This window comes from Haliotis cracherodii, unplaced genomic scaffold (genome assembly GCF_022045235.1).
Source record: "Haliotis cracherodii isolate W230 unplaced genomic scaffold, xgHalCrac1.p SCAF_4, whole genome shotgun sequence".
Lineage (NCBI taxonomy): Eukaryota > Metazoa > Mollusca > Gastropoda > Lepetellida > Haliotidae > Haliotis > Haliotis cracherodii.
In genome coordinates, this window is record NW_027266297.1 from 44,051,603 (window position 1) to 44,075,805 (window position 24,203).

The 24,203-nt window shown below is 38.1% G+C and overlaps 2 protein-coding genes across 8 annotated transcripts in view; one reads left to right on the forward strand and one right to left on the reverse strand.

Annotated features, from left to right (window-relative positions):
- LOC139479960 (cytosolic carboxypeptidase 6-like) overlaps nucleotides 1–11,851 on the reverse strand; it is a 122,631-nt gene extending 110,780 nt beyond the window's left edge. For both annotated transcript variants that reach the window (XM_071262909.1, XM_071262908.1), the window contains exons 1-5: nucleotides 11,813–11,851; nucleotides 10,964–11,089; nucleotides 5,381–5,505; nucleotides 2,604–2,698; nucleotides 1,487–1,703 (exon numbers count right to left, since the gene is read on the reverse strand). In XM_071262909.1, coding sequence (XP_071119010.1) covers nucleotides 1,487–1,703; nucleotides 2,604–2,698; nucleotides 5,381–5,505; nucleotides 10,964–11,089; nucleotides 11,813–11,837 — 588 coding nt within the window. In that variant the 5' untranslated portion in view covers nucleotides 11,838–11,851. The remainder of the gene's footprint in view (nucleotides 1–1,486; nucleotides 1,704–2,603; nucleotides 2,699–5,380; nucleotides 5,506–10,963; nucleotides 11,090–11,812) is intronic.
- Nucleotides 11,852–12,437: 586 nt separating this feature from the next.
- On the forward strand, nucleotides 12,438–22,477 carry LOC139480413 (ELAV-like protein 1). Of its 6 annotated transcripts, none has more exons than XM_071263477.1 (7): nucleotides 12,438–12,745; nucleotides 14,544–14,674; nucleotides 15,435–15,675; nucleotides 17,757–17,872; nucleotides 19,171–19,324; nucleotides 21,025–21,271; nucleotides 21,590–22,477. In XM_071263477.1, the coding sequence occupies exons 2-7, from the start codon at nucleotides 14,624–14,626 to the stop codon at nucleotides 21,936–21,938; spliced, it is 1,158 nt and encodes a 385-aa protein (XP_071119578.1). In that variant the 5' UTR covers nucleotides 12,438–12,745; nucleotides 14,544–14,623; the 3' UTR covers nucleotides 21,939–22,477. The 6 variants fall into 6 exon arrangements, with proteins under 6 accessions (XP_071119578.1, XP_071119579.1, XP_071119580.1 ...); XM_071263478.1 differs by lacking the exon at nucleotides 19,171–19,324 and adding an exon at nucleotides 19,388–19,541; XM_071263479.1 differs by having other exon boundaries at nucleotides 17,769–17,872.
- The last annotated feature ends 1,726 nt before the right edge of the window (nucleotides 22,478–24,203 follow it).

The following is a 24,203-nucleotide window of genomic DNA, read 5'->3' on the forward strand; positions in this document are numbered from 1 at the left end:
GAACTGTCTTGAGGTGGCATACTGTCTTGAGGTGGTGTAGTGTCTCGAGGTGATGAACTGACTTGAGGTGATGAACTGTCTTGAGGTGGTGTACTGCCTTGAGGTGGTGTACTGTCTTGAGGTGGCGTAATGTCTTGATGTGGCGTAATGTCTCGAGGTGGTGTACTGTCTCAAGGTGGCGTACTGTCTTGATGTGGCGTAATGTCTCGAGGTGGTGTAATGTCTCGAGGTGGTGTACTGTCTCAAGGTGGCATACTTATTACTCGTCTGGAGGTAACCCTCTGTGATGAGACGCATATGGCGCATATTTTTTCTCATGATACTTGTTAAAACGGGGATTTGCGAGACTCGAGATTCTTGCTAATGACATTTCTTTTGTCATGTGTGTTTACTGAACTCAGTGGAGGAATATTTTCCAGGAAGAGACACTTTATCCGACTTTATCCTTTTCTTAGTTGTAGTTAGTAGGGTAGACTACCTTGCCGACACTCTAGTACTCCTAGAAGTTTCCGGGTTAGTACCCAAGCTTCCAAAATATACTCCTTCATAGATAGATGTTTGCAGAGATTATATCTTCAGCTTGGAGAACACATACACGTTTTGCATGTTTGGCATATAGGGTGGGGACCTCCAATCAGTTGATCAATGCTGCATACCGAACACACATGGATGGCGATGAGAGGGAGAGTCCATCTACTACACTACGTTTCTAACCTAACTATTTATGACAATGATCTTGCTTCTTATACTCCCATAACTTGTCTGTACTTGTCTTTAAGACGATCACAAGAAGTAACAGTGTGAAATAACAAAAAACAAATGTGTTCAGATGAGATAAAAAGTTTTGGCTTGTATACATCTGGACACACACAAAAGAATTGTCATTTCCCGCCTCACACAATCACAGCTGCATTGGTGTGGAGGATAGGGTTTGCCTCACAACTATTACCGTATCCAACGTAATAAGCGCCCAGGGCGCTCTCAGAATTAGAAATAGGGGCTCTTATTAGAATATGATTTTGGTGAAAGAGTTGAAAGATCAAAAATTTCGTGATTTATGCTTACAGCCTGTGCGTATTATACACGACAGATTATTTAATTTCCATAATTAAGAATTTAATTTCTGTAATTAAGGGTGCATATTACACACAAGTGCGTATTATACACGAATAAATAAGTCTTGTGTGCATTGATCGATCGGAAGGGTGCTAATTGGGATTGTTCACTAGCCAAAATAAAAAGCAAACATCGCTGTGGGCACTTACATTGAATACATATGTTGGCAGTGAAGAGGACATCTGTTTAAAAATCTAAAGACTAATGGCAAAATAGGAATTTATGGCTATGATGTAATAGAGGTAAGGTATTCAAAGGAATTATGGGATTCACACATTGTATCCATGTTGGGATAGCCAGGCCTTCCGCATGACGACCAAATGCTTTAACCACAAGGCTACCCCACAACCTCCACATGTAAACAACTTACCACAGTCAGACAAAGTAGTTCCCTGCTAAAGAAGTCCAAGTTTCTCTTCTCTAGGTTATCGAGGTAGCTCTGTAATCGGGTGTAGGAATATGGGTAACAGTAGCCGAACTGGTAGACATCATCCTCTCGGTCAAAGTTGAAAGCGAAGGACATGACATAATTCTTTCGATGGTCAGGGCAGCGATAATAATATACATGTTTGGCCGGGATTCTCACCCTGAGAAAAGACAAGACATTTATTGATTTAGCCACTGAACAAAAGTACAGATTAGTTAAATAAAAACATTTATTATAAAAGTTGAAAAGAATATTTTCAGCATATGACTTAAAACATTTTCTAAGGTGAATAAAAATCTTAATTTTTTTAATTTATAATGCAGAAATAACAGAAATGTGAAGATCAAAGTGATTGAGAACAAAGGATTATTCAGTCGTTTGAAAGGCATTTTTAAGAAGTTGACGAGTGACAAAGAAGACACAAGTTATGGATAACAACTTCTTTATTCTACTGTAATGGCGACATTTTGGTATAGATCCTTTTACTGATGTCAAGCAAGGTTTGCCTTGCTTGACAACGGTATAAGGATCTATACCAAAGTTGTCATTCATAAATTGTGTCCACTTTGTGAATATTCAGATCGTGCAAAAAACACCAGAAATAGGCTTCACACATTAAAAGTTTAAGAGGATCTTTGACAGTTGAGGTGAGGTGAAATGGGTTTTCATGTCACGATCAAGATTATTGCACTTATATAGCAACCTGCATGCACGTGTGTGGCTGCATGCACTAGTCTGGACTCATGGCAGTTTATAGTGCTAGCCCACTGAGATACCAAGCCGCAGTTTAACATGAATACCCTACTCAGACACAGTATACTGACTCTGAGTCCATCAGCCCTTGTTTTAGCCCCTTACTTGAGCACCAGGCAGGGTAACAACAAGTACCATCTTTTAACATCTTTTGGTATGACACGCCTGGAGAAGGAACCCAAATCTTCCGCTCTCCGGCCAGATGCTTTATCCATTTAAACACTGAGGTAGTCAGTCCTTTGATAGAGATTGCTTGTTTGGAATGACACAGCTCCTTGTTTATAAGATAATTGTGTCAAATACTTACCACTTTGGCCTACTTGTTGATTTGACAAGAGGTGACATTCCATCCCGATACAGGGACTTGGTCTTACTAAAGTTGACAATGTTGAAGATAACACGCTGAAATGAAAAAGTGCAAGAAATGTTGGCGTGAAAAACAAGAGCAGATGCAGCACTAGGGCAGTAAGAGTAGATCTGCAGCTTTATTGCAGGCTTGATATTACTGCATCCAACATTATCACAATTAAACACAACATGCCCAGAATGAGATGACAGTTATGTACATACTAAACACAGAAGTTTTACTTCAGGGCACAGATGGCACAGCCGGCTTACTCAGCTAGGGTCTGTATATGGATTCTGACGTGAAATGATATAAAATTTTCAAATTATGTCCTAATGTGATAAAAAAATTACTATTACCATTGCAGACTCATAAAAAGACCCAGGTCAGCATGATCTTTCTTCACTTATATTTTTCTAGAATTCGTTTCCGAGGCAAAGTGAATCAATCTACTTCATAAAATCTAGTAAATCTAAATATCTTTTACATTTGTATACTTATCCTGCATTACTCTTAAATACATTTACTGCTTTCTTTTGACAGAAAACCGATGATGTGTGGGGTCCAACTGAAGAGTGAGAGAGTGAGTGAGTATGGTTTTACATCACTTTTAGCAATATTCACACACTGTACCAATGTTGGGAATCAAACCCCGGCCTTCGGCATGACGAGCGAATGCTTTAACCACAAGGCTACCCGACCGCCCCTCCAGCTGAAGAAGAAGGTGATCCAATCAGTTGTGTGGCAGACCCCATTACACAGCGCAAACGGCCACAGAAGTGATGACGTCATGTATCTTCACATTACTGCTTGATTGTACCATCTGAAGACATCGGGAAAGACGAAGATGTCTATACAACTGGCAGGCACATCCCGTGTGCAGGTCGGCAACCAGTATACCAAACATGTCTGAGGAAAGGAACGAGAGTATGAGGAAGTTGAGGTGAAAGGCAACCAGAGAAAATAGCATATGCTACAGACTAAGTACTGACTTATCAAGCCAGTGCTTGTAGCATAAGGACCTCCCTATCTGGCGTACGAACACTGCAAGAGTTGGTAAGGCTGGCTCTGGACAGATGGAGATGTTAATGGCATCTGGCATTGTGTAAGCCTTCGTCGTCTTCCAAGGCCACATCCTGCAAGTCCCTCAGGCCAACACCCTTCCATGATGGATCTTGTGGAACAATTGCTGTTGGGAGCCTTCACAGAAATGACCGCCCTGATCTCGTGAGGATTGTTGGCCCTCGGGGATTAAGGCCAGTGGCCTCATAAGCCTTAAGGATGACTGCTCATAACCACAGGGACATGGTGTTAAGTCTGACTTCTGTCCGGGATGTCAAGGAGATGGGAATGAAAAGCCATTTCTGGGCACCACGTTGAGTCTTAAAAAGGCAGTGAAAAACCCAAAGTGCAAAAAAACTGGGCACTGAGGTCCTCCTCATCTTCATTACCCACAATCAAGAAGAGGTGATGGTGAAAGACCTGTCAGACTGTCCTGGGAGTTGATTCTTGGCAATGAAGTCCCAGCACAGCCCAAGGTGAACCGTTCCCTGCGCCCTGCGCTCAAAACAGACCTGGGTGATGTCAAGTGCGTGCAGCTCACTAAACATTGCCACCATAGCTAGAGCCAAGGGAAACACTGTCTTCTTGATGCGGTTAAAGAGGAGGCTGAGTGGAGAGGCTCAAATGGCAGACCAAGCTGAAACCTAAGAACAATGTTCAGATCCCAAGTAGTTCCGGAATCTTGGTCATTTTACGATCCTCCGGAACCGCCAACACTGAGTTAATGGCCACCAGGTAGGTAGTGATGGTGCTGCCCTTGAGATGTTGCTTGCTGTGCTGGAGCAGAAGGAATTCAGCAAAGAACTGAGGAGCCGCTGAAGTGGGATCCTGATGTTTCTGTTTACAAAAGGAATCAAAGGAATGCCACTTGTCACCCTAGAGTCCCCGATTTAGAGGGCCTGTGCACCATGGCTGTGGCTTTAGCTGCTATCGTGGCAAAGGGCGTGGACAAGGAAAGTCGCAAGGAAACTTCCAGCCTCGCCGGGACAAGTACCAGGGCAACGGTGGGGAGAACAAGGGGCTTCAGAGGAAAACGATCCACTACAACTCCCAGTGTGGCCTAACCTCCTGATCACTAGGGCGTCATCTTGAACAGGCTTTAGGTTCTCGGCTAGAGCAGCAAAAGACAGTCCTGGCGCACAGGCCTTCTAATCAGGGACTCTATGATGAGTCATGACAAGTGGCTTTCCTGAGGAAACATCTTAAGGCTGCCTTGGCCAAGATCACCACCACACACCGACTCAGTAATTTGGCCATCTCATCTCTAGCATAACTGGAGACATGGGAATGCGTATCAGAGATCTAGCTGTTAAACAATGAGGTCGCCTACACTCTTGCTGGTTCTGGTTGGAGATGAGAAACACATAAAAAAATATATGGATGGCCTAAGATCCTTTAGATGTGTCAGAAACCCATCCCTGTTTCATTCTGATTATGTTTCCAGGTTTGTGCTCATGCTTGTGTGGATTTCACGCATATGTGAACAATATGTCCCACAACAAGTTGACATGGACACGTAGGTGCTGAGGAACCTAGAAACAGTATCAAGGCAATCAGGATTCAACCCCACAATCAAAGGTTTCTTGCATGCCTAAGGCAGCAATTGTAGTGCCTAAAAAAACTGGGCCATTCTTTACCCCTGAAAATACTACAATTCCATAACCGTAATGCCTCACCTGGTCCGACCGCACATTCTCCACGGTAAAATTGAACCAAACTCGGAACCGTGGGTTGCAGGTGTCCGGGCGTATAAACAAGTCATACTCATGCTCTGTGATGTAATCTACCCGCCCTAGATTTCCTGAAAACAGTGAACAAACTGTACAGAAAAACAGAATTAAACACTAACATACACATCAGATAACCTATACATGATACCACATAAAGCATGGGAAGAGTGTAAATTGACCTGTAGTTTAACACAATTAAAATTCATAAGTTCATTTCATCTAATAGCTTAACATGGTGATAATGCATTCTTACTGACCCTTGAGTCAAATTGTCCGCTTTTATCATGAACATTAGTCTCATTACAATCACACCTATTACCATGATACCTTCCTGAGCCAAGATCTGTTGACACCTCCCAAGGACGTCAGGTCAGGTGAAACCTCAGATAACATTGACTTCCCAATCTCATTTAAATCAGATCTTAGTTCTCGCTACCGCTAAACAAAGATCTGAGGACATCCCATTACGGGTCAAGTCAGACCGACCTTGCCCAACCAATGGAATGACCAATCAGAAGGCAGCTTTCTCGTGTTTTACGGCACTAATTTCAAATTGGCGATAACGCTTTGAAACATATTTTGAGAAATTCTCGATTACAAATTTGAAACCAGAACAAAAGAACATTCTGGAATGGCTAATAGATGGTCTAGATTGTATGGATTCAGTCGTTAAACCCGTAACTATCGTTTGGAATACCCTGTGTTAAAGTTTTCGAGGTTGCATGATCAGAAATGAGATTCTGACTGTCAATTTCATGATCTGGTAAGTGATGCTCTGATTGGTTGGATGAAAGTTCGTCAGATCTTTGTTGAGCGGTTGCAGGCTAAGGTCTGATTTTAATGAGATTGATTGACTTCCCAATCTAAATGAAGAGTGTGTGGGTTCTTTAGCCAATCGGATGTCATCTTTCTTAAATGACTCAGCTTCACTTCTTAGCCTCAATTCAGAAATTTTGATTTGTACAGCGACAAAAACCCACAGAACACAAATAGGCTACCCGGGACTCCTTCGATGGTACACCATCAAGCTCAGAAACGACAGGGTGATCAAAATATCCACAATTATAATACGGTGCAGCCTGAATATATTACATTCAGAGATGGTCATTTCAGCTTGTTTTCGAGATACAGGAATCAGATATGCTGGTCTGAATGCTTAGCTGATTGACACAACCAGTGCAGCAGTCCTAACCATTGAGGCATCATGATATATACTATTCAAAAGAAGTTAAGGAACATCTAATTAACTAAAGTAATATGACAGAATTGGGTGTTCTTTAAGTTCTTTTGAGTAGTATACGATCAGTGAAGTCACAGTGACCACCTGATCAATTTAGTTTTACGTCAAGCAAAGGTTACTGGGGACCAATTCTAAACCAGAAACCCATGGAGACTTGCACTGAAAACATTCAAGCAGACTGCGGTCTCCATAACCTTTCAGTCTTACAACCAACTATACAAAAACAAATCAATAACTTCTAAACTGGAATCTTTATAAAAATCATAAAACAAAACTCATGAAATCATAGTGTATAAGCAACTGCCATATCCTTGAACCTATTGTACATATGAAAAATGATACACAGCAACAGAGCAATAAATAACTGTCCAAGTTTCAAAAGATATCTGCAAGAATTTTAATGCCACACTGCCAATGATAAAAGAAAAGTCTGATATGACCTGATGAAAATCCCAAGATGCAAAATTACTATTTGCTTTAGAAGATTGGATCAATAGTATATATCCGAAGTGCAGGTCTAAACATAAAAATCTAACAAAAAAACAGGAAGTGCATCAGTTCCTGATGCCGAGGGAGATTTATTTCATCAGTGTTGAGAATCTTGTATTGTTACATTCTAATGGAAAACAAAAACAGAATTTTCTCAAGCTGCTGGCGTGGGTGGCTGGATCGCAGCCTTCCACAGGATACACTCTCTGTTCTAGAGCTTTATAGTTTGTTTGACAAGAGTTGATTACAGTGTATATCTAGCGAGAGGATAAAAACCATGATAGATATTATTAGGGCTGGCAATCGTTATTGATAATAGAGATTGATACTCGCTAACTAAATATTGATCAATTACCTACAAATATCGGAGAAGTAACTTCAAGCAAACATGCAAGGAAGTCACGAAAAGAAATCAACATACATTTGTACATGTATCTCACACCACTGGTGTGCAGTGACACAATTATGCATAGATTACTTTGTGGACATTTGAGATAATAAAAAAAGCAGTTGCTTCCCATCTTTGACAATTGACATGATTGACAATAACAAGTCTGTATCGATAAATCTAAACTTTATTTCATCACAATGGTTTATGTATTATCGATGACAACAATTTCATATCAAAAAGCGTTAATTTTCTTCCCGTCAACGATAATTCCAATGGGGCTGGGACAATACACCAACTGTGCTTTAATACGTATCATGATACCGTGGTCATGATCCGGTATGCATCACAATACTTGCATGTGCTCTTATCTGTGGTGCGTAAGCCATCTTTTTCATAACAAGATGGACAAATACCTGGCACACTGATGATTTACTGTTGACAGTGTCAGGTATGGCACATCATGATTGGATGAAAATATTTATGTTTTCATGATTAATTTTCCCTACTAATTAGTGTTTGGCGTAACAGATATTAAAGACAACATTCAAGGTAACGATCGATATTTTTTAGTGAGTGTGCGACTGTGATTGATTGATTGATACTTGTATCGAGCAGTAAAAAACTGAGATCCTCTGATGCATCGTCCCACTACTACTCATAATAGTGCTAGCCAAATGAGACACATTATACTGACTTTGAGCACATTAGGTGGTTATGATGATGATGATGATGATGATGATGATGATGATGATTTATAGTTCACAAAATAACATTTACTCAAATGAGAGGATGTGAACATTTTAAACATATATTTTAGAAATAACCCAACCTTTTCATGTTTTCTCACTTAACAAAATTATATGCCACATGATAAGTGAGTGAGTGAGTTGGGTTTAATGCCACTTTCAACAGTATTCCAGTTATATCACAACGTGTCAGCTTAATGTGGGAGGAAAGCCCGAAGTGATGCAGATCTCAGATGTTTACCACTTCGGTGAAACCCACGAGCACGGGTATGGTGCTGACAAACCTAGAAACATAATCAAGGCGAACCGGGATTCGAACCCACAATCATAGGTTTCTGGCGTGCCCAAGGGACGCAACTCTGCACAGCCCATCGCGGCGCCTTAGACGACAGGGCCACCCGTTCCCCCACATGATAAGTGAGGCCTTCAGCAAAGGCCAGTATTCAATTACCTTCAATGGAGACGTCCTACTTCAAATTCTGCGTCACTTTTATTACCACAATCATAATGGCATGATATCCTAAGAAATATACCAATTAATCAGTCTAATCAATGTATGTTTTGCACCAAGCCATTCAGGATATAGGGCTCCAATTCAGTTCCTTTTCCAATGCACTGACTGATTGTCAAACAAAACGCTCTAAAGTTGTTGTTTTAAAATATGATAACAATATAGAAAAATGTCCTATTAATACAAACTCTTGAAAATGTCTAATGACATTTGTATCAAGCAAATTCACCTCAATCAATTGTTGGTTGAAGACTTCTTAAATACGACCCTGAATTCACTTTAGAAGGAGTATATATAACACTTATGGGATATAAACACTCTGACCTTACAAATGAAACGAAAGTTCTTTACATACTTCTTAATCACATCATTTAATGTTATTGGGAGATAATGAAGCAGAAAGAAAGCAAATACCATTCATTATCCATCAATAATCATTAGTAGTCACCTGTAGTGATGATTGGTCATGATTTGTGATTTGTTTAAACATGAAAATTGAATGAGATTAATTAGCTGATTAGTTCAGGACCATATGTAGTCGTTACTGGCCTCATTTCAGTTCTGCTTCCACTGGGTATGACACCTCAATCCTTTCACAAGACATAGAGTGTGAACAACTCATTTCTCTTTATTCCCTAAGGGGGCCAATAAAAATTAGTCCACTTATTCAGATGAATGAGTCTTTAAGATGACTGTCAGCAACAACTTGACTACCATATGTCTACACTGATTATGGGTGGTGACAAATGTTGTATTGTCTATAGTAATAATGAACAGAGGTACAATAACACATTTGAACACTATATGATATGTATATTGATAATAAGGTTGTGATACAAACTCATGTTAATATATATAAAACTTCTTAAGTTAAGGAAACCTAATCCTTCTTCACGAGGAAATCACTAGTCACCAAACCAAAATAAATTCAGTGAACTAGAGTCAATTAACAATGACTTGGAAACTATCAAAAACTGGTGTTTTAACATTCATTTTCTCTTAGTACATTTCATCCTTAAAACAGGTAAATGACTTTACAATATGATACAAAATATCCCAATGCACCAATACTGAGGAAATATTACTAGGTGTGTAAAGATTATCCATACATATTATGCATCACAATACTCTGTGCCACAAAACAAGTATTGCATCAGAAAACTATGTATTGATACCATACGATACACATACATATAAGGGTAACCAATATAACTTTATGAAAATTAATTGCAAAAATACAAAAATGATATTTCCTGCCAGTGTGTACAAGACTTTTCCAGGCATTGTTTGATTATATAACTCAAACCTACTAAATAATAGAGGTGTAACGGTACAGTGGGATCGTGATACAATACATATCCCAATACTATGAGTGCGATAAGATTTGTATCCCAGGACAGTACTTCCTTTTCACAAGTTGATATTCTTTCTCTTTTCAGGTGAATGACAACCCTGAATCATTTGTTATTACATTTCAGAGATCAAAGATGGGATATTGTAGGGCAGAAACATATTGGTAGAGGGCGCTGTGAATGTTATGTCATTTATGTCCAAACATGAAATACTAGAGCAATTATGTAAGCTGGTGGTTGAACAGTTTCTCTTATTATTCACATGTTTTTACACCAATATAACTTGAAATAAAATGTATCATATGTACTGCGATACAGTGATCATAAATCGATGTATTGGATCATGGGCCTCTTATCACGATACAGTACTGTATCACCATATACTTACACCACTACTAAATATGGTTTGGTCACGTTTCTTTCCAATACCTGATGATGATGATGGAATATGTCTCTTAAAATGCATCCCTGATTAACTAGTGTACTACTTTTCCATTCCATTTTGAAATAAACAATGGACCCAGTCACAATAAGAGTTTTGTTTTGGAAGTGACGTCTCTGGCTCTCATCTCGAACTTAGCACAGAATTTCCGTCACTTGCAAGAGTAGTTCAATTGGACACATAGTTTTTAGTGTTGTGCCATTCAACTGGGCTCAAAACATGTTATGTGTCAAGTTTTCATTTTTCATATTGTGTATCATATCGTGATCTTATAATTAATATATGTATGGTCTTGTGACAAAAAGTCCCATTACAGACCTACTCATTATAGCACTAGTAAGGAAAGAAAGAGGCTTACCACTTTCAAAACATGCATCAAATATGAGATGTCCTTTCTTTGGTTTTCCACTGTAGCCTGGTGGGACAACTGCAAATTTGTTGACATTTCCAACAACCGGTTCTTCAGTGCTATCAGAATCACTTCCTAGTCAACAACATAAACAAACCTTTCAATGTCATCAAATATGCCATGATAGAATGTATGCACATAGATGATCTACCTGGGTTTTGTTTATGTTCTCTTGAACGTATTTTGATTAAAATCTATATGAGATACAGATATTGTTATTCAACAAATTAATGTATGCTCTTCTTCAGCCATAAACCAGCATTGTGTACATTTTGATTGTAAACAACTTTGACTAAAGCCAAATAATGGTTTGAAATACTGGGTCCAAATCCTGCTGTTTTCCATTACGGTGGCTTAAAAAGCAATCTCTATTTTGCAATTAATCTGTAGCAGATAGGCTATATGAATTTAGGCTTTTTTTTATTCATGATTAAATATTCGTTATTTTAAGATAAATTTCAAAAATATGCATAATCTAGTGGTTCACAGTACACCCATTGACTTAACTTACAATTATAATGGCATCAACTATGCACACATCGTTGTAGTTTTTTCATTTATGCATATCATTTTGTTTTAATGTTTCCAACGTCATTATCCAAACAAATTATCAAATGACATCTTTCCTCGAAATAACATTTTTTTTAAATTTGAATTGTAAATCGTTGCTTTCGTGGAATTTGGAATTTGGAAAAGTTGTTAATTATTGCACATCGATATCTAACATTTTATGCACTTTAATTCGGTCAAACGTCACTAGAACCCCAAGCTCGCGGTACTAGGCAACTGTAAACAAACCTGAATCCCCTCGCTTGTCAGCCATGTTGGTTATTTTAAGCTATGTGGGCATGCGCGAATAATAACGGAACTGGTTTGCCGTTCTGGTGTTTCAATTGGCTAATGTATTGCAACTGTAGAAACTGTCCAATCGCTGCTTTGTGCGTTTCAACTGGTCTGTCAAGTAACTAGTAACTGGATTTAGAATTCAATGATTTGAGTGTGACGTCAAGAAAGACGGACCCTGCAGCCGTGCATAAAATGACTGTGCTTTAATTTGAATTAGCACGGTGTATGAATTCCCGTAGATCTGAAAGAAGGAACTTCATATTATGCCGAGCAGATCAATAAAACATTAGCCCCCATACATAAAATTCTACCACCAGCACTATTCCCATGAGTATTCCCGCCACCTTAACGGCTCGAACTTGTTTATATCACGCCGCTGAATAAAATAGTCCCAATAACAAAATAGTAATTTATTGTGAGCATAGTAATTTAAGTAGTTGTTTTTGTCCTGACATGACTGATATCGTATGTCTGTTAGCATAGTATAACAGAAATTAGCACAGTAGCCCAAAGTTACACAATTCATTTTTATTGACAGATCGATCTCAGTGACGTAGTATAAATGCGCCATGTAGTAACAGACCGATCTTTGCTGGTTATGTTCTTGTTAGTAGCTGTGGTGTGGAAATTTGGTTACGTTTTCAATTTATTTCAGTGACATTTTCTTAAATTTAATTTATCTTGTTTGATGTAGAAGTGTTAAATTTCAATTTGAAGAAACTGTCATTCTTTGAATATCATTTTGTAACAAAACTGGAGTATTTCTTCACGGAGCCAAAGCCGCCAATATTTCACATCTTCCAAAGTGCGTTCACGCGCACATCGAGACTGCTGTTATTTTATTGCACAAACTCCGATATAATTCAAGGATTATACATTTCTAAGGTAGGTGAAATTCCATGTACCGTTGTCATAAACTGTTTATCTAACGTGTGTAGCACTGAGTACAACACGCGATGAACACATGGGCCTTCGCCGCCTGGCAGATGATGTTTCCTTCATTCGTCTGCTGGGTTCCACAACCCGTGATCGTGTTCCCTAAACGCTACCAGCCACCGAAACCTATATTACCAGTGATTTGGGAACGTAGACTTAACCTAGTTTAATTGATGTTATGACTGCAGGTGGCGAACGGCCATTCTGTCCACACCTAACTTGTCAAAATTTCGCGGCTACTAGCTAACGGGAACAGAGAGGTGTGAGCGAGGCTATCGCGTGCCACCTGCCAAATATTGGGGTCGACGGCACGTGGGAGCCTAGCTCGGCACGAGCCTGATGACAACAAAGCGGCATGGCTTTCATGTAGCTTGCCCGTGCATGACGGCTATCTTGCTCCGATGTCTGCTTATTGTTTATTTACTACTGGTCGTCTGTACCTGGATATCGTAAAATGACATTGAAATGCATTTAAGTCTCTTTTCAAATTTACAGGTGGGCCATAAATCTAGAATCTGATAAAGTCCGTCCAGTATATATACTATATGATTACTCAAAATTCGTATACAGGCCTTCATCATCTCGTTGTATCCAAATTGTAATTTGACCTGTTATTTGAAAGCGCCAGCTGTTCACACCTCACATGATCATGCGTGTTCTGTCATTGTAATAGTGACTATTTTGGATGCGGTTTTGTAGCCTTTGAAATATATACGCTTCAACCCAACCTAGAATACATTTAAAGTATTTGTTGAAGGATTCCTGTGTGAAATCAGTGTTATTTGCTAAGTATGCAACTGCTGTCTTTATGATACTGCTTTGTGTCAGTCTTGTACAGAACAGTATATTTATGTACCATATTTATCTTTTTTATAAATGTTTCCATTTTAATGTTTCTGTTAAGAGGCATCATAAGATTAAGGATTTGAAAAATTAGAATGAATAAGGAGTGGCCAGGAGACACCAGTTATTTAAAAAATGACAGGATTATTCATACTTTGGCAGCCCAAATTGATAAAAAAAATTACCTGATCTTTTGTGAATATCAACAGTTTTACCTTCAACATTCAGACTCTGACATTAATGAACAAGAGTAAGTCATTCTTGTGATATTACCATCAACAGTTCATGTATATGTTGAATTTATTTTGAATGTTGAATGTTTTACCTGCAAGTAGTATGTATACACTTTATGGACGGAGTACACATGTCCAGCATGAGACTAAGTTCATGATAATGTCCATAATTCCTAAATAACATTAACGATGATGAAAGTGGTCCAATGTCTATGATGCAATCAGTGTGAGGAGGCTTCCTCTATCTGACCAACCGCTGCACTTTGTCAAGCTTTACATATCATGTGAATATTCAAATATTACTGTAAACTGTTAACCAATAAAGTCAAAGTGGTAGAGCCCTTCTGTTCAAGTACCACAATCACTGACACCCAGAGAGACATTTGGCGTAGTCCCCCTCAACAGAAGCTGGCTTTATCTAGGAACAATTTGATTGGCTAGCAGCACATCAGTATTAATTTTCTCCCTCTCGAGCTGCTATTTATGTTGAGGTCAGGCAGTGAAGCCTGTCATTCATACAGTTGACTGCTACTGTGCACACAGCTAGTAGTCTTCTCGGACCTTTTTTCCCTTTTTGTTCTCTCAGTTATTTTAGGATATTCTCAATGCAGGTATGTACTTTTGTTGTTGCCTTCTGTTAAAGTCGATGTTTTTCTCTCCGTCTGCTTCAGTGGTGCTAAACCGTTAGCTTGCTATTGAATGTGAAATAGTGGCACAGCCGAGAACAAAGGACCTTGATCCATCTGCAATAATGGCACAAAACTGCAATCAATCTAGCTATCCTTTGTGTAACCCTTGTATGGTGAGTATGTGTAAGATAGAATCATATCACATTTGTTAGTTTGGTGTATTTGCCGCTGCTAACGAGCTGGTGAATCTGATTGTAACAAAGAAATGGAAGCAGTTTCACTGATGTAGAGACCATAAACAGCATTGATTTTTCTTCGGGGCTGGCATGATACAGTGTTGCCATGGATTGGCTTGATATTTCTGTTTAATGGTATCTTTAGACATGTCTATTTTGACTAATTAAATTGTCGATCTGACCCACAACGGTATTTGAGCCAGCCAAAAAATGCCATGCTGTTTTGAGGAGTGCTGTGTATGGGCTCTGTAAAAGAGGGTCATTCTTCTTTTCCTAAATGCTGCTAGTAAATGTATATAAAACTTGCCGTAATATCCAAGGAATTTGCTGTATTAAGATTGACAATTGCCCTGTAGTCAGGTTATAATGTATGTAATGTAGATCTCAAATTGTTGGACTTTGTTTCATCCAAAATGTAAAAATCTGTTAAACACATTGTGTATGATATTTTGTTTTTCATGTTCAGCATGCGTAAAAATAAACTAATTGCATTAGTGCTCTGCATTAGTGGCAGGTCCTTTTTTAAGTTCCCGTATTTCCTACAGCTTTACCATGAAAAAGAAATATTCTCAAAAGGAATAATTTCATAAAGTGATATTACAACCCAATCAGGCTAGAATGATCATAATATCATCAGAATGTAATTTTTGGTTTATTAGAAAGAACTAAAAAATGAATATTTGTATCATGTTTTCAGATCACACTAGCTGACGGCCACAACATGATGGACCCACAATCCCAGGTTGGGGTGGCCGCCCATACACAAGTAACAAATGGTGGTACTACCTCACCCACAGATTCGCACTCGGATGATCTCAGTAAAACAAACTTGATTGTGAATTACTTGCCACAGACAATGACACAGGAGGATATACGATCGCTGTTTTCTAGTATTGGGGAGGTGGAGAGCTGCAAACTCATCAGGGACAAACCCACAGGTATGCATCACCTCCTTACAGCTATATGCAATTTTAGGCCCATTTCCAATATTTTAGGGTCTTGTGCACGTCCTCTGGGGTAGACAGCCAGTAGTCTTCCCTCCCCCTCTGCTTGTTCCCACACCCCACTCCCCTTTGTGTAGTACACAGACAATAAGCAGGGCACCAGCTGTCTCCATAACAATGTTGACTCGAGGCTAATTTAATCATAACTCATCGATTCAGTGTGGAATTTGCTGCAAGATTTGAATTTGTACCTGAAATTCGGCTTTTGAGGTATTCATTTATGTACATAGTGGATCATTTGGGTATTTTCCTTAATTGTGTAACTATCTATATTTAAGAGTTCTCTGGTCTATCTGAGTCTTATTTGTATGGTACTTACAAAACAAAGTGCTCCTTGTTAGAAGTAGGCGAGGTGTGGAAAGTTTATCTGAAATCATTTCTAGCTCAGGAGATAATTGGGGTTATGAAATTAGTTTTTGAAGTTAAGAATAATGGTGATAGTAAACTACGTTTAGTTCTATTTAAGATGGTCTGGATATTTTGAAACCATGTGTTGATGATGGCTGAATTTGTCATGGTAGTGTGAGTCAAACCAAATGGTATTGATTCAACAATTCCAGAACACATATTCTGGTTATAGAATGGCCTCAGTAGTGAGGTCATGCTGTGAGGAGTTGTCAGGATGAATCAACAGCATACTATAGTAGATAAGCCATTACAAATTGATTTTGAGTCATCGCTTTGAGACAGGAATAAGTCACCAGATCACTAGATTGTCACCAAGGTTATTGGTGCTCACAGAACACCGCTATGAATAATAAATTGGGCAGGAGTTGTCAATAACAAAGAGCTGCAGTGGTATAGTGAGTCAGTTGATTATGGTAGCTCTCCTTGTGGTTCAGGGATTTCCTGCCAGGATTAATAGTGTACTTTAATTAAGGGTCGAGATCTGTCAGGAACAAGATAATAGCATTTGTATTGAGCTGCACATGATGGCTAATGAAATTAAGATGGAAACATATGCCACATTTAATTATTTTGTTGCCCATTACTCAGACAGGTGCATTTCAGAGTTCTAGTTGGTTCTCAGTATTGATTTTGGAATATGCGGCATTATATGGTAGAGAAGATTACTGTAAAGGCTCTGAAGCATGTGTAGTGGGAATACCATGTAGTTGACTCATTCTCAGAGAGCCTAAATAAAAACTCCCTGTTCCACTACTAAGAAAACAAGGAAATACAGGAACTGTAAGAAAACATGCTCAGGATGACCCATATTTCCAGATAAACACATACAGCATTATTCAAACTGGCGCATGTGGAAGCACTTTGTAAGACCCTCTAAAATTGTCTATAGTGTTGTGTGATTTAGTCTCGGTGTACTAGATAAACTGGAGTTGAGGGGCAAACATGGAAGTGCCATCCGTGCTGATTGCAGGCAGCAGATGGGGCAGGGAACTTTGATAAGAGGTTTTCAAGATGGGACTTGGGATGTTAGTCTTAGAGTAGATCACCAGCGGGATATGCGATAGTTCAGATCTAGCTCCCTCGGCTTGTTTTTGCAGCGGAGTGCCAGTTGCCAAGCTTGCGGTAGGAGGGGAGCACATTTTCCTTCTGTTATCTATGTGCCTATGATGGAATCAGAAACTTGAGCAAAGTATCACATTTCTGTGTTGAACCATGCAATGAAATTTTGTTCTTTAAGAATGTCTGAATGGATAGGTTTGTGCACTCGAGTGTAGTTTCTTGTTCATTATGTGCTGGAATTAGACAATATTTTGACAACCTGTCATCATTCAACACTTTTTACTACCAAGTGAGATAAATTCAGAGTTTATTGTTCGTTACATGTTGCATATGTCAGAAAGTAAAATTAAATTTCAAACACTGAACTCGATTAATCTTATCTCCACTCATATTCTTAAACATTCAAAGAAATAATCTTTATTTGATCAAAGAAATTGAATTTAACTTATCATGAGTGTATGTAAATGACTACTTTTTGTTAGCTAGGATGTATTTGTCATGTTATGAAACCTTTATTTTCATTTTACTGATCCTGTAACCATCTCAAGTTTCCCCTTCAGGACAGAGTTTGGGGTACGGGTTTGTCAACTACAAGCGGATAGAGGATGCAGAGAAAGCCATCAACACACTGAACGGACTGCGGCTACAGAACAAAACCATAAAGGTACCAACACCTGCTTTTCTGCATCACATGGAATAAACATCGTTTTCAGTAAACCTTTCTTTTCAATTACTGCATAATTTTGTAACTGCATCATTTGAGTCTTAACTCTTGAGTTTGGTAATGGGACATTGCATCACCATTAGAATTGATTTTTAATTGAAACTTTTCTCTTATTTTTTCCAATCTTCCTGACAATTTGTTTTAAATAGAGCTCATGCAGGTTTTAATGAGTGACTGCATCATTCTTGTACTTATATGTATTAATAATGCCAAAACAACCCTCCAAGTCCAAAAAGGTCATGTGACTCCTGTCGGCACTCTACTAACTATATGTAGTAGTGTTAAGGTAATTTTAGTTAATTCATTTGATTTGTTGATTAATCCTTGTGCTCTGCACCGCCCACCTTCATCCACATCCAGCCTGGCTAGTCAGCTGAACCTGTCATGGGTTTGGTAGATGGCCTTTTGTTCAGATATTTATTAGTGGCAAAAACACTTTTGCTTTATTGTGAACATATAGCTGGCTTTGAACTCAAATCAACATGTCATTTGTTGGATTGTGTATAACTTTCACACGACACATGAATATTTGAACACACACAACCCCAGTAACTGTTTGCAGCCTTCATAGGTATGCAATGTCATTTTTTTATGAAGATTATATTGACAAGATAGAAGAAAACTAATGTTTCATCTGGATCCAGGGACGTCATGACACATTTCACATTGTTGATAGACAGCTAGCTGAGGCTCAGTATTACCTATAAGAGACATGTAATTAACGTGGTGCTTATGCTGTCAATCACACTTTGATATGACAGACAATTTGCACATTTCATTCTGCTTCACACATTTCTGCCTTTTTGACCACATGCAAAGAAATAACAGACAGGTAAAAACAGTAGATGATTGAAAAGGAGGGAGAAATGGTGAGTATGCCAGAAATTCTAGCAAGCTGTGAGACAAACTTCCTTGCCTAAAATAAAAGCTGGTAGGGAAATCAACAGAGAGGCTTACCAAATCTGCTATATTGGACAAAACATAGAAGCATTTCACTTCTTTGTTGAGCCTGACTGGGCAAGCAGTGGACTTGGGATGACTGTGGATGGTGTGGTGTGGAGGATTCCTTGTCTTCTGTTGCTAAATTGTCTCACTTCTACAGCTGCTCTGTTTTTCAGTTGTTTATGTTTAGTTCTGTTCTCGGCCGTTCTCTCCAACTTCTGTTCCCTGATTTCTTTCCTGTTGATTTCTCCATCACTGTTTTGTTTTGCATTTTAAGTCTCTTCGTTAACTTTCAGGTGTCGTATGCTCGACCAAGCTGTGAAAGTATTAAAGGAGCAAACCTTTACATTAGTGGCTTGCCAAAATCTATGACTCAGTTGGACTTGGAGAAACTGTTTTCTTCTTGTGGAAGTATCATAACTTCAAGAATACTATATGACCAAAACACAGGTACTCTATTTGGATTTATTTGATTTTGTCAATTTATTTACTTTGTTCAACAATTATTTGTAGGTATCATATGCAAGACCGAGTAGTGAAAGTATAAAGGGTGCTAACTTGTATATATGTGGCTTGCCCAAGTCTATGACACAACAGGATTTGGAGAAGTTGTTTTCACAGTGTGGAAAGATTATAACATCCAGAATTCTGTACGATAATACCACAGGTCAGAGTCTTTCTCATTAGTCTGTGTGCATGATGGGTCTGTCCGTCAGTCCAGCCTCCATACCGGGCAGTTCAACGTTCATTTCGTTTCCGTTGACCAATATTTCACTTCTGTTCTTATGTTATTTTGTTAAACATGGTTGGAATGCGTTGTTTTCCACTTGTTTCTGCTAGATCATCATTTTCCTACTAATCTGCATGATTTGATAACACATTTTACTTGTGCAAGATTTACCATTTCATCCGATATGATTTATCTACCTCAGCAGATTGTTCATCTTACATTGAGTACTGCATATGTTTCTGTATGCTTGATGTTCATTCAGCGTTGTATGTTTCCAATACAAGTGGCTTGTTGATCATATCTGCATGGATGTTGTTCAAGAAGTTTTGTCAATTGCTAGATATTTAGTGTGTTTTCCCACTTCTTAAGTTCCGATTTGAGATACAGGAAGTTAACTATCCACTACTCTAACATTCTCATTTTGTAAAGATTATGACAGTTTGGCTTGTTCAGTGTCCCATGAAAGAAGTGACAAAGGTTATGAATTCATGTGAAAGCGTCAAAGGACTTCTAAAATCAATGAAGAATTATATCCACTTGTTTAAAGTTTATCTCTAGGTTAATTTTATTTAGTAATTTGAATACTTTGTTGTTTATTTTGGCAAGAAATGTTGAGTTTGTTGTTGTCTGTTTGTGAAATAATTTTTTCCAAGGCATGAAGGAGGAAAACTTAGTTGAAAATTTGGTTTTGTTTCTTTGGGTTTCTTGTCCTATTGAAATGGTCAGATCCTTCTAGACAGTTGTGAGGCAGTAATTTCCAGAAAATGTGTCATAGTTTTGGCAAAGAAATGCACATATCATTTATAAACTTGCCATGTCAGGTGATATTCAAAAAGTCAAAGTACACCCACCCTTACTTTACACTTGGTTAGTGCCTACATTTATATCAACATGTTTATTTTGTAACACTTGCCATATTTAGTTTGTTACATGTTTATAATTGTATATTTTAAGTATATGTACATGAGTTGTTAAGTTACTTTCCACATTTAGTTGTCATTGTTTATTTGAATGTAATGATACAGTAGTGGTGTTTCCACTGTCAGTCTGCATTTACCAGTAACTTCCCAAGCCGATTGTTCAACTTGTTTGTACTCGATGGTGCTTGTATATATTATCAAAATGCTTGGTGTAGTTGAGATATGCTTACAAGAAATATAATCATTTGTCAAGCGTCAGCACAGTATTTATCAAATATTGCATTTTTAAATTTGATCAGCAATACTCTACATGTTTAGCCATGTACATAAATGTTAAAATTGAGCTTTAGGGTTAGTTTTCATGTAACGACAAACGTTTAGACAAGACCTATACAAAGGAAAAGCATCTTTGATGTATTTCATGAGTTTCCTTTCTTTTGTAGGGATAATGGAGATTTATCTTGTTCAGATAGTAATATGATGCTACTTTACTATTTCAGGTTTATCCAAAGGGGTAGGGTTTATTCGGTTTGACCAGCGAGTGGAAGCTGAACGAGCAATCAACAAGCTGCATGGGCATATCCCAGAGGGGGCCACTGAAGGAATCACTGTCAAATTTGCAAACTCCCCAAGCTCCAACAAAAACATGACAACACTCACACCCTTAGCCCTAGCAGCTACCTACGTTTCCCCAACACGGAGGTACTATGGACCTATTCATCACCCCACAGCAGCTAGCAGATTGAGGTGTGTGAACAGTGTAGAAACTCATCTAATTGGATATTCTAACATTAGCAATAATGAACCTATAGAGTTTCAGAAGCTTAATTGCAAATATGTTATAAATAAGCAAGTATAAATTGCAGTGTGTTCAGTTCTTTAGTGATTGGATGTGTAATGAATGTGTATGAATTGTAAGGCTAAACTCAAATTAAATTGGCTTTCTTTATTATATGTCACATGGCTATGTTGTAGCCTGTATTTTCATGGCACACTTCCTTTGAATAGATGTTTGTCTTCAAATCATGCAGACCTGATTTTATATTTTGGATCTCTACCTTGCAGGTATTCCCCAATGGATTCAGGCTTGTTACCGAACACAATCCTTCAGACAGCATCGGCAACAACTAGTGCATCAGCTGGCGCTCTCAATGGCACAGGATGGTGTATTTTTGTGTATAACCTGGCGCCGGATACCGAGGACAGTGTTTTGTGGCAGTTGTTTGGACCATTCGGTGCAGTGCAAAGCGTCAAGGTTATTAAGGATTTCCAGACCCAGAAATGCAAAGGATTCGGATTTGTCACCATGACCAATTACGATGAATCCATGATGGCAATACAGAGCCTCAACGGCTTCAGTCTGGGAAATCGCGTACTGCAGGTGTCGTTCAAAACCAACAAATTCAAGGCGTAAGACACGCACGTCTGATCATCTAGTCACCCCATACATTTCTACAACAAAAATTGCGGACTTTCATTCGTCATGGGCAGACATGACATGAAGAACTTCGATTTGTTTATGACTGCCTATGAAAGGTAACATTCAGGAAATCCATGACGATAATTTGCATATATGGAGTCAAATTTTCCATTATCTATCAAACTGAATCGTGGGAGAATCTCCTAAGAAAACCACTTGTGTTCATTACTCTTTGTGCATAATTTATTTGACCTTTTTTCGGTGTATATTGAGTTGTCTCTATTTAATATTTGTGTTGATATTAAAATAGCTTTTTGTGTCTTAGGAAGACTGGAAGAGCCAGATCTGTGAAAAATCATATCGCATAATTTATTATCGGTTTTTGAGAAATGTGCTTACAGTGCACGTAGCAAGCTCAAGTTTGAATTGTTTCAGTATTGTTCTACATGTTCCCTCAGTCCATTTATTTATTGCATTATTTATATTGGATCCACGGTTCTTTTGTGGGTTATATTAAATTTTGGTTTATTTGATTTTGTTGTGTCTGTTTTGTCTTGCATGAGCCTATACTTTGATAGGCCCATCCATTTTATTTTGTTACAAAGCGTGTTGTACTAATCCATTGTCTCCTAATTCCAATCCTTTCTGTCTGATGACAGTGTGAAAGTTTGGAACTAGACTGACAGAAAACTGAATGTATAATAACAACCACTCACCGAGTTCAGTGCACCCTTTTTGATGCCAATCATTCATAACTTTTGTTTGTCTGGACATTTGAGTTGGAATGGGAATGAGTTATTCGTTCCAGTTTAGTTTTATTTGAAGGCCAAGTTTTCTGATTTCCGTTCTCTTTATTTCTTTAATTTCTGCATGCATTTGAAGAATAACAATGCATGTGTGAATTAATTGGATATTTTCAATGTTGATAATGAAAATGAATTTGTTGGAGATATCCCATCTCATATATTTTACAATGTTAACTGTATGTATACTTTTCATAGGCATTTCAATTTTACGACCATACATGCTGACGTATCAGGTTTCGGATCTTCCACACTCAAAACTGTTGATCAATCTATTAAGATTAATTATTAATGAAGAGGTCACAATTTCATGTATATATTATATATATCCGATGCAATAGTCATGGCATCTTCATCAATTACCACAAAACATTTTTTAATTAAACTCATTTGTTTTGGTCATATTTGACTGAGACACTTTACACATTGTTGAATGTGTATGAAACATTCCGGAGAGAGAGAAAGACAGACTGTGGTATGCACATGCCCACATACATTGCATAATGTGTGATCATGCAGGATAGATACTTGTGTATATATTGAACAGCCTTCATGCTAAAATGTATAAACTGAGAAGGGAACAATCTGTATAAAAGGAGCAGTGCACAAATGTGATGATTGATTCTAATTCCAAGTTTATAAAAGTTTTTATACCTTTAAGAGAAACCATTGAATATATGTTTGGATCATTTATTGCTCTTTTTTGAAGGAGCGAACGTTTTGGCAGTCTTGTTGGAAACTGTTTATGACGTATAATTGTTCTATTTTATGGACAAACAGCAAATATTCTTTTACATAGACTTCCAAACTGATGTCTCCTTGTAGGCCCTGAGGCCCAATTATATATGCAATCCCTTTTACCCATTTTAATTGTTGGAGACTATCGAAAATAATAGTGGTCAGTGGAATTTGTTACATGTGTTTTTTGACAACTATGTGTGGCCAGAACTACACTGGCAAATCTTCTAGTCTTGTTGCTGATCTAGACCTATCATTATTCTTCTCCCAATTTACAGTTAAATCATGTGCCAACTATCCAACAGTGCTATATATGGTAGATTTTCTGTTCCATGTTCTCAAATCTGTGCTGTTCAAATTGCACATTTTACCAACTTATTTACCTGTAGTACAAGCAAGAGCAGACAAAAGTTATGCATGATTGTTTGACCCGGATCAATTCTTATTTCACTATTTCAATTTTCAATTTGTCTTCAGTACCCAACTGAAGTTTGACAGGAACGTTGCTATATCTCCTTGTGTGAGTGTAGCTTTTTCCTGATAGATTTATTCAATTTATAGTTTCATCTTATTATAGATTTTATTGTATTCTTGAGAGTTTTCAATTTTCAAAGTTTTTCTTGTTCAGTGTTTTTTTCTTGTTTGAGAATTTTTTCTCTTGATTCATTCCATGAAATAATGACATGGGGTTAGACTTTGTTAGGATGGCTGTTTCCAA